This window comes from Sylvia atricapilla, chromosome 8, assembly GCF_009819655.1.
Source record: "Sylvia atricapilla isolate bSylAtr1 chromosome 8, bSylAtr1.pri, whole genome shotgun sequence".
In the NCBI taxonomy this organism is placed as follows: domain Eukaryota; kingdom Metazoa; phylum Chordata; class Aves; order Passeriformes; family Sylviidae; genus Sylvia; species Sylvia atricapilla.
In genome coordinates, this window is record NC_089147.1 from 20,556,510 (window position 1) to 20,567,659 (window position 11,150).

The following is an 11,150-nucleotide window of genomic DNA, read 5'->3' on the forward strand; positions in this document are numbered from 1 at the left end:
GATAGAGACAAACAGAGACACAGGATTGCACAATTTACTCAAGTATGTAGCAGTACTCAAAATCAGAGCTAGCATCTAGATCTTACTGTCCAGGCAGCCTCTATGACAGCCAGTTATTGCATCTGCAGCTACAAACAGAATTGATGTTTTTTAAAACAGACCACAAAGAGCAGAGCCATTTAATGCAGACATCAATATTTACAGTAGAAAACAGCCTTTTAGCCTTACATAATCAACAGTTTTGAAAAGAAAGGCTTAGCTAAATGGCCTTCCCAATCCTGACATTTAAAGTAGCTCTGAAAGGAAAGGTAAATGTTGATGAGCATACTGACTGCATATGGTATTACATCTGTACACTCGACGATAAATTGGAAAATAAAGCAAATTTGTGTTTTACTGCCTGTTCTAATGGAGACTCACAATGACCTGCGCACCATTATGAAGAGTCCTTGTAACTGAAAAATTGCCAACAGTATTTTCACAAATTTTTAGCTTGAACATTTTATAAAACTGGATCTTGGACCATTAGCTATCATACTGACCTACTTCTCACCAATTTTCAGATGCAAGTTTGATTATAAATATTAATTAAATATAATAAATATTTCTGCTCAAATTTTTAAAGAATGTATTTTTAACTTTTACCTTAAGAGCACAGAAGATGCAAGAATCACCCATACATTTGTGCGTTGTGATCTGCCGGAAACTGCGGCGAAAAATGTCCAGGTGCCAGAGAACCTGAAACAGAAAAAGGGGCACAGCCAATTTTATGAATACATGAAATAAAATACTGCATAAGGTTCTGGTTAAACTGCGTATGCTGAATAATCCAAGAAGTATACCAATGATATCAGTGATCACCTTTAAAAGGGATGCCTTTTATCTAACTGCAAGTTGACGTTTTCAACTTTTTTTCTTTAGCTGTAACTTTCACATGCTAATATACAGTATGACCTTCCTCTGAAATTCTTGCCATGTGCTTTTTAGATTAGAAAACTCGCTTCTTCATCCATGTGGCAGTGCTGGCTTAAACAGCACCTGCTCTGACTGCTCTGCTGTGCTGGCACCAGGGCTGGCCGCTGGGCAACCGCACCATGAGGCTGAGCAGAGCTGCCGAGGGCACCCCACGGACTGCTGGGGACCAAACTCTTCCCTTCTTCCAATCCTACACAGCTTTCTAGTTATGAGGAGAAAGCCCAAATGTTAAAAAAAAATGGAGCATCAACAGTATATACATTAACGAGTTTGTGCAAGCGAAAACAGTAGAATCCTAAAATCCGTTATGCCCAATATTATCATTACTAAGTGTCCTCACAGGCCATGATTACTAACTCCAGCCTGTCAGGGCAGTTGCAGCTTTCTCTCAGAACAGGTATGGAGGTAATAACAGGTGTGTGACTAGGCAGGGTCACAGCACAGAAAAGCAAGCAGGCATTGTTCTGCTGGCAACAATGAGAGGTGACATTTGCTCTAACAGCAGCATGGTTTTTTATTCTTCAGTCTTACTACTAAACCTGTGCACTCGTGGGAAATTATTCAAACTTGTACCTGTAAAATAGCAATAATACCTATCTCTGAAGTTTTCTACAGTGAGCTCTTTATGTATAAAGGTGGTCAGCACTGGCTATTTCATCTCAAACTAACAGAACTTTTCTGCAAAGCTCAGTCACCAGGCTTTCAGAAGGCACAAGCCTGCACTGCAAGAAGCCCTGACCTAAATCACGTCCTACAGGTTCCAGACAGAGCAGCAAGGTCCAGGCTGGCATGTGACTAGCTAAATGCTTCATTAGCACAGAGGAACCAAACTTCTTACTTCTGATCAATTTGCCTACAGCAACCAGCTAGAAAAAATTTAGCACCCAGGGAAAATTTGTGCTGGTTTCAGTAAGTGTTTTTAACTGGAAACATTTGTTATTTAAGCCATAGTAATATGTAATATTCAGTAAACACATTTTTAAATATAAGCTGTAAGTTTCCCAAAACTTCATAATTGCCATGGCTGTGCTTATACTCAAACTATCCCTGTACTTAAGGGCCTGCGAGGCAACATAAGCCTTGAAAACATCTGATTACACACAAACATTCCTGAAACGACTGCAGACTTTACAAAAAGACAAAAAAATTACATTTAGGAATGAGTCCAATTTTTTTATGTAATTGCCTTTGGAGTTTAGCTCGAATGTTTATAGAAATTCCTAAGAGCAAGAAGCAACAAACATTCCAGAGCATTTCAGACTAAGTGTTAAAAAATTAGGATAAACCCCAGAAGTATGTATTTTATGAAATGATTACCATCTTGCCTTTTTGTTTTTAATACCGCTTTGATTGTAAGTACTTTCAGTACCTATCTCTCTCCAGCTTTAGGAGAAAAGGGTTTCTGTAGCAGATTAAAGACCAGGTCATGCTTTTATCTTCACGTATGGCAGCTGGTATTAGGATCTACTTAGTCCAGACCTAGGTTCACTAACTCAGTATTTGGAAGCAGCCGGTCATTACAGCTTAATAAAGGTAATTGATGCAGAACATCACTGGAAACTTCTCTTTGCACTGTAATTTCTAACATATGAAGCCTATTGAGGGCCATAGGTACACATATTTGTACTATTTGCACTGGGGCTATATGGAAGCCTGAAGTTAGTTGAGAACCAGATTGTGCCCATGGGAAAAAAAAAAACAACACAACAAACAGAAGTCAAACCCATAGTGATACAGTGTGTGCTGCACAGACAACTCATATGAAGGGATGGAAACTGATGTGAAGGGATTTTAGGCCCTGCTGCCAAATGGACTGAATCTCAACCATCAGATGTTCAAACATCTAAATGGTGACAACACCTCTATAGCAGCCATACCACTCCACTGAATTTGGCACAAGAAAAGGTTTTTCTTCTAAATCAAACGGTAAACCCCAGTCATTTAACCTAAGCTACAAAGCAGCAGCAAGAAAGAAAACTGAACTACCTAAAATGCATCTTGTATTGTTATTATCAGACCCTGACTGGTTCAACAAAAAATATTTACTTTTAAGGAGTATGCATTCTGCAAGCTATGCAATAACCTATTATTTTAAAATAAATTTTCTATGTACGTTTTTAGCTTTAGTTGATATTCTACAAGCTTACACAAACAAGACATTCAAGTACAGTAAATGATGACAGTGTAAATGTTGTTGAATTCACCAGGAAAACCTGAAAATGAAAAAGCTGTTCAATAACTCAGTCTGCTTTTCCACACGTAGCTTTAGTCTGTCTAGGCCCACCAACAATTATGTACTCAAGTTTGGCTGTCTCAATATTTGTTGCACAGTGCCTAGGAAAATACTGCAACAGACAGAGGACAAACCCAGAAACATTCTTTATTCTGTGCTCTTACCTGTAGCGCACTATTCAGGAAGCAACTGTTCTGTCCTGGTTCATTGCTGAGACCTTTACTGGGTGCTATTGAGGTGGTATTTCGTGGAGTAAACATGCCCTGTACATTCCCTCGACCCACAGAAAAGTAATTTCTTTTCCAAGACATCTTCCCGTTTCAACTGTAGAAAATGCAGGTTTAGGCGGCAGAGTATTTGACTCGATCAGATGCTTCCTTTCAAAAAATTTGAAACTGGAACAACACCCAGACTTCCTTAAACTATAGTTTAAACAGTATTTATCCTTTTGCCAGGACTCAAGGAGTTTGCTTCTTTTAAATCCAGGCTGGGATGCTATTCTTCATTTGCTGCTTATGCATGCGACAACCTCCTTTAAAAGCAGCCACACAGAACATTTGCAAAGGGAAGGAATCCACAGTTGTGCAAGTTCATATTATGCTGCTTCTCCCTTTTGCAAAAACAGGCAGGAACTTCAGAGAACAAATGGCAAATGAAGGAGGTCCCAGATTTAAGACAAAAAAACCAACAACTTCCTCCCACACCCCCAAAACCGCAGCTTCTGTAATCCTTCTATAATCCTCCCGAAGAAGATGGGACAAATCCAATTAGTAAGGGAGCAAAGGAACCAAAACACAACCTTGGCAGCTCCCTTTCAGTTACATGTATCTGGGATGATGAAAGAGACATTCTCCTCACAGGGGAAAAAGAAGTAACTCCAGAACTTGAGAGCGAAGAGCTTTAAAGAAGCACGAAGTCTCTGATACAGTTCTTCTAATTCCTCATGCAATCTTTAGAAACTTCTTCTCTCGATCCTCCTTTTGCAATCGGAATGCCCAGCTCTGCCAGAAAGCTTGAGAGAGAAAAATAATCAAAGGCTTGCGTCATTTAATTACTCTCTTGGTTTTGTGGTGTTCTGCCAAGACCAGTGTTGCCTCACCTCCCACAATACACTGAATCTTCAGAGACAAAGCAAAAAATCTAAATGCTCCTCCACCCAAAAAATAAAATAATATGGAAAAGAACAGAGGATTCTGAGAAAAGCCTGTAAGAGCAAGGCTTGGAGTATGTCAGAAAGGTTAAGAAGTAAACTAGATTAAAAAAATAAACCACAACGTTCAAGTGAACCTCGTGGCAGTAGCTAAACATATCCTTTATAATCTTGTAGTGTTATTTTTTTAAACATATATTATTCATTCAAACAGTTACATGAGGATTTGTGGTTCTATGAATACATGCTAGCACATTCTCCACCCTAGAACTGGGATTTTGCACTGAACATGGAAGGCACAAGGCTCAGTCTTGACTCAGCAACCCATTGCACTCTCCAGAAAAAAGTGTCTCCCAATTTCCTTTATCAGAAACTGTGTGTATTTCTAAAATGCTACTTAATCTAGGTACATGCGATATATATCTTATGGAAGGCATAGAAGCTTGTGAAGAAGCTACAACAATTATTCAACAGAAAGCAGTCTTCCCACAAAAAGTTCACTTTTTCCCTCATCTACAAGAAACTGGAAAAAAAATATTTAAGCAATTCCTGGAAACAGGAACTACAAGATTCATGGCAACACTTTTAAGTTCTCTCAAGTATAGCCCACCTATTAACAGAAACTTGGATAGTATTTTCCAGGGACATTCCCAATGGCATCTAGAATTATACAACTTTTGCTACACATAATAACAACTGAAATTAGCTATTACAGCTGGTATGAGCAGGACAACTCTAATCCAAAAGTATTTAAGTATTAATTGAAGCATGAAGTCACTACAAAATAGACATATGTAGGGTTTGTACATCAGCAAAAATTAACTGAGGCTATAATGCCTTACAAAGATACCCTGGGTGTCTGTTAATGTGTGCTCTTCACCTTCCACACAATTATAAATTCTTCTCCTGTCAAAACACAAAGAACTTCCTAAATACCTGCAAATGTGTTACAGCAGCCTAACACATTCCCTTCTATAAAACTTCATTTGTACTTCTGTAAAATCCATTCTACAAATATTAATGAAGTCTCAGCATTGCTGTAAGGCAGGCAAATACCTACTCAGATGAGTAGTCCTCCTGGTCGCCAGTGTGCCATGCAAAATTTCAGACGTGCTTGCAAGCCTGCAGACACAGACCATTACCGTGCCCGTCACACAACATTCCTGAGTGCTGAACTTACACAGGAGTCATTTCAAAGCAATTTCAGCCTCAGCTCCCTTTCTTTGCTCAGCCCCTTAATGAAGCATGAGCCAACCATACCGTGTGAGCTATTCAGGGATCAATTTAGGGATCTCTGCAATAGGTGCAGTGGCTAAGCCTGTGTGTCACAGACGTAGCAGAGTGCTGCGTGTAACTAACCGAGACAGACAGGCTCTGTGCTGCCTCAAAAAACCACTGAGCCAAATACTCAGTATTCTTTCCACAGCACCTACAGACAAAGAAAAACACAATCCAAAATGTTCCCAAGACGCAGAGCTGAGAGCTGCACCTATTCAGTGGAACTTCAAGCTCAAAACAAAACTCTCCTCTCAAAACGGGCTGTAAAACTAACTTTTGAACACTTTTTGAGCAAAGCTACATCAGATGTGACAAAGTAAATAAACTTTTTTTAGTTTACTTTTTATTGTCTTGGAACAAAATTCATGACCAGAGGCTTTGCAGTTCACCTCCCATTGCAGCAAGACTACTTCAAGCTGGCCCAAACCCTCACAGTATCTGTGCAAGCTTAGTACCTGCACTGCTTCTGCACAGGCTTAGCAGAACTGACTTCCCACCACCACGACTGCTCACAGAAAGCACATTCAGTTTACTCATAGATACATGGCCTTTGCAAAGCTAAGAACAAGAAAAAAAAATCACTTAAGCTGGTAACCACCCAGTTAGGCCAAAACCAGATCTCCAGATCACAGCTTTGCACTGTGCCAACCGCTAAAAAACTTAGCAATGAAATATAACAACGCATATTAAATAAACATTATAGAAAATTTTTAGTAAGGAGTAAATAAAAGATTAAAAACAGATAAAGAACATATAATAAAAAAAGCGAACCCAACATTCTAGATGTTCCTGCTGCTTTGTAGCAGCTTTCTCCGGGAAGGAGGGAAGGCTCCCAGCCACGCAGACAGGCTCAGCAGATGAGAGAGGCATGGGGCACTCCAGCAACACAACCCCAGAGCAAAGCTGGCCATGGTTCGGCACGTTCTTCTGGCCTGAAGAAACCAGAGTCTGTCCTTTGACAGTAGAGCACAACAAGATGTACCACAGGAGATTTCAAGACCCAGTTTATCTCCCCATTGCCGTGCTAAATCAATCACACAGAAACAACATCTCAAGTCGCATTCTTTGTTCTCTGGCAAGGCCACTATCGTTGCCCATTTTGGGGGTGAGGAGGAGGAGCGTGTGGAATTTAACACCCCTCTCACTGCAGTCTCATGTAGCCAAACATTTTAGTCTATTGCTTGAATCCCCAATCCAAGCACGTGGCTGAATTAGAATAATCCTGTTTAGGAACAAAGATGCTTTCATGTAACACTAGGCATGGCTGAAACCATCAATTAAGTATTTATCAAACTATTAAATAAAAGCAGAGGTGTAGAGTTTAGTGTTTGTTACTTATATTTCTGAAAAATCTTTCCAAATACAGAACAAAGTAAATGCTTCAATGTGTGAATACGTCTAATTTTAGAGAAGAGATTCCTTTCCCCCAGTATCCTAACATTTATTCTGAATGGTAGGGAGATTAACGGTGTTGAGTGCAAATCATGCCTTCCAACAAGCTGAAACCTAAAGAGGCGAGAAACGGCTTTGAAATGAAGATATTTTTGATAACAAGAAAAGACAGAGTTGTCCAAGACAATGGATTTTGCTGAAAGCTTTCACCCAGACGGCTCCTGAGTTTGACTCTTTCAGTGAAGAGGGACAAGAATAATCCCATGGCTCTTCTCAGCTAGATGGAAAGTTTGTAAAAATAGAGGCTTGAGAACACACTTTCTCAGTGTAGCTGCAATGATGAAAGTATTTGCAAATTTCTGTGTGGATTAAACTATATTTAATTGCAGACATATCAATATTATAGTCTTCATTTAGTTTAGACATCCCAAAAGATAGTCAGCTTTGCAGGTCAGTTTCTGATCTTGAAGGTAATGAAATAAAACACAGGGATGGAAAAACTTCCCAATACCAAATAACCATGAGGGTGGATGAAGAAAAGAGTGAAGAGGGCAGTGACCTGACAGAAGTAAAAGAAGGTGATTTCCTCCTCTTGAGGATGTCTCATCTTTTTGAGATTCTCAGCTAGCCAGAAATATGAGACAGATGTATTTGCTCATCTAGACAATAAAGTGCAACTACAAAAAGGTAGATTTACATTCATCTACATTACGAAGAATTTTTTCACAGTACAAATAGGACAACAGAGGGGGAAAAAAATCTGCTTTATGCATGCATTTCTCAGCCTTAATGGCGCTGCTGGGAGAAAAGGGGCAGGGAGGAGTCTGTAATGCTTCTGTTGCCAAGCTTGCACCCATTTGCCAGTCTTCCTGTTAAAGGAACAGCCCGATACCTGGCACCTGGCTCTGTGCTACTTGTGCCTACTGGGTGGAACCAGGAACTGCAAACTGACAGCACCTCACAGTGCCACTGCTGCCCACAACACACTCATACTAGTCTTGCTTGTTTTCCACGTGCTATTGCACAATCCTCAGTCCCTAAAGTGTTGTAAATACTAAGTTTTGAGTACCAGAGACCTTAGACTATCTTCCCAGTGCCTTTTTGGAAAATAGATTTTGCTAAGGTAAGGATAAATGCTCTTTCAGACATCAGAGCAATCCTTCCACTTACCAGAAGCAAATTATTTGAATGTTTGGCTAAAAGTTGCTGATAAAGACTATCAAAATTATCTTGAAGACTAAAACCCCATTTCCCCAAATCCATGGATGTACTTCTTCAAAGAATACAGACACAGCAAGCCTGATCAAACACTACAGGTTTCTCCAGACGACACAGTGCAGGCCATTTCTGAGAGATCACCTCAAGATAATGCAAACAATGCAAGACTAGACAGAACAGCAAGCAAAACTTTAACATCCCTCTCACTGCAGTCTCATGTAGCCAAACATTTAGCATATAGCATAACAAGCATTATTTTTGGTCACTACCACTGTATTTATACAGCCTATCAACCAATAGAAGAAACTGTAGTCAAAATACTGATGGGTCAATCATCTTTTAGGAATGCATTTCCCCACTGTGGCAATGTTGCCATTTCCACAGATAATTTAATGCTTCTACAGTCATAGGAAGAAAAAAAACGGAACAATTTTATGAAGAAAGAATGTGCTCTTACACCAACTTTTCAAACCAATAACCAATAAACCATGAAACATGAAAACCAACCCACTCTACATTCCTGTTAACTGCTCAGACCAATAAGAGGTGTGGTGAGATCACATTCTGCAGAAACTCTCCAAAGTGACACTCTGTAAGCTGCTGAGGTCAAGTATAGCTTTATACTGTATGAAAATACTCTTCATAGCAAAACAGTCTTTAACTTGCTCATGCAAAATGCTTGTAGGTTTTATAAAACTCTGGTAGACTGTCTCTTAAAGCAGTGCAATGAAATCTTGCAAACACTTACCTAATCTCAATCATTTGACTTTAAGCCTGACAGTCAGCCAAATCTATTTAAAGAGCAGCGTTCACAGTTAAAAAAAAAAAAAAAAATCACCCAAAATCCAGCAGAGAGCCATTGGCTTTGAAATGCAGAAGACTGTCCTCCAGGGTAATCTTACCAGTCTTTTCTGCAGCCCTTTCTGAAATAAGGACATCAGCTGATAAACACCTGTGTTCTGTGCTGACAACCACACAGATTTCTGTTCAGAATAATGGAAAAGTAAGTCACTTATCCTACACAGCTATTGAGACAATAAGGTAGCTGTGTCCAGACTTTCATAAAACAGTTAAGAGGAATCAAAATATCCAGCTGCCTCTCAAATAATGAGAAAAGCTATTAAAATCCATCTGGTAAGGAGCTCCAGTACATGACAATTATTCAAAGGCAAATCATAATTAAAAAATACATAAAACATCCAAATATAGCTTTCAATATCTAAAGCCAGCATTACAGTTTTTTCTGATCAACAATTATGTAACCTGCAAGACAGTCTAGAAGTTTCTAGAGTAACGCATATCTTCTTAAAGACGGCAACTGATACAAGCACACCATAAAATAATAGAGTAATAAAGGCTTCTGTTCAAAGCCAAGCAGTGAGAGTGTGGAGGTCAGAGCTAGAGATGCAAATGCCACACTATTTACTTTCTGTGGGGCTTATTGCCAAAACACATTTTGCTCCCCAGATAAAGGTTCTACTGATAGAAAAAAACATTATATTAATAGCCACTGATGTCATGCATCATGGTACTTTTAGCACATGCATTTGCTGTGGAGGTTACAGGGAATGGAGGCAGACAAGCTCACTGGTCCTACTTCCTAATGCCTTTGGAAGCAGCAGCCATCTTTATGTTACATGGTCCTTTTATTTCAGCAACTTTTCTCTGACAGTTGGAGAGGCAAGGAATATATATAAAATCCAGAAAGCCTGCTCAGTCCTAGTAAATTCAAACCCTTTAAAACCATATACACTACCTTCAGATCTGCACAACCCTTCACAGTTGTTCAACTCCAAGATTGCTGTACATGATAATAAAAGCCTACGTTTTAACTCACCTGAATTTCCAAAGTGCTTATCCTCAAATTTTCTATTACTTTCTATGTGAAATCCAAGTTTATTCTCCCAAGCCTATATTTCAAGAACACTCTACCTTACCCCAGTGGTGCTGGACATTTCTAAAGGAAGAAGGGTAGGGTAAAACCAGCTTTTCATCCCATTCTGCATGGAACCTGTGGAGTTTGGATAAATGGGAAAACCACAGCAGCTTCAAACATTATACAATTGCTCAAAAGCAGGTAAACATAACTAATCAATCCTGTATAACACAGGAAAACGTGACAAACAAGCAGCTGTTAACCATGTGGTGAAATGGAAGGTTCTGGTTTGACTCAAGCAAAAGCTCAGCCAGTCACCTGATATCAGTTATTCATTCCCTTTCCAAATCCTTACCTTCACTTTCCAAAGTGGAGCTTCAAGATTAATTTAGTATTTGATTTAGTCTCCAGATATAAACATTTTGATTGCAAAATTCTGTATTTTACAGCCATCAGCTATTGCCAAAAGATTTCAAGGCTCATTTTCCTATGTCACCCCGTTAACAAACAATCTCATCTTTCTTCCACTAATAACACCACTGATCCAAAAAAGAGGGATTTTTACTCCAGCTTGTGAGTTCCAGTTCAACAATGACTTGAGAGCCCCAAAAGATTTCAGAAGTAGTCAGCAGTATTCAACAACATACGGCTTAATGACTGATAACTTTCTAAATCCTAAAATCCTGCTGCCGTTCTTTTCCTGACGTTGCAGATTTTCACTGCTGAACAGAAAAATCTCCCTGTAAAATTTTTCTTCAGTCTGTAGCTGCTCCCTTATTATAACTGTGAGTTCTCCTGTCAATCTTCACATTCCTTTTTTGCTTAAAACAGAAGTCAGTAGCACTCAAGTCCCAAATCATATGCTGTTCACATTACAGCACCACAAACCCCTCTGTTTCATTAAGCCCTCTACAAAACCAATGATTTCTGATACTTTTGAATGTGGAAATATGCACACATCCATACAGAATAACAACCACACAAGAAACAGATTTTGCAGAAAAACAGGCAAACAGAAGAAGTCCAGC

The 11,150-nt window shown here is 39.3% G+C and overlaps 1 protein-coding gene across 3 annotated transcripts in view; it reads right to left on the minus strand.

Moving 5' to 3' along the window:
* USP54 (ubiquitin specific peptidase 54) overlaps positions 1–4,382 on the minus strand; it is a 46,997-nt gene extending 42,615 nt beyond the window's left edge. Inside the window, exons 1-2 of one of the 3 annotated variants that reach the window (XM_066324044.1) lie at positions 3,373–4,368; positions 646–738 (exon numbers count right to left, since the gene is read on the minus strand). In XM_066324044.1, coding sequence (XP_066180141.1) covers positions 646–738; positions 3,373–3,519 — 240 coding nt within the window. In that variant the 5' untranslated portion in view covers positions 3,520–4,368. Of the gene's footprint in view, positions 1–645; positions 739–3,372 lie in introns of all 3 variants that reach the window. The other 2 variants (XM_066324046.1, XM_066324045.1) reach the window with 2 other exon arrangements.
* Between the last annotated feature and the right edge of the window lie 6,768 nt (positions 4,383–11,150).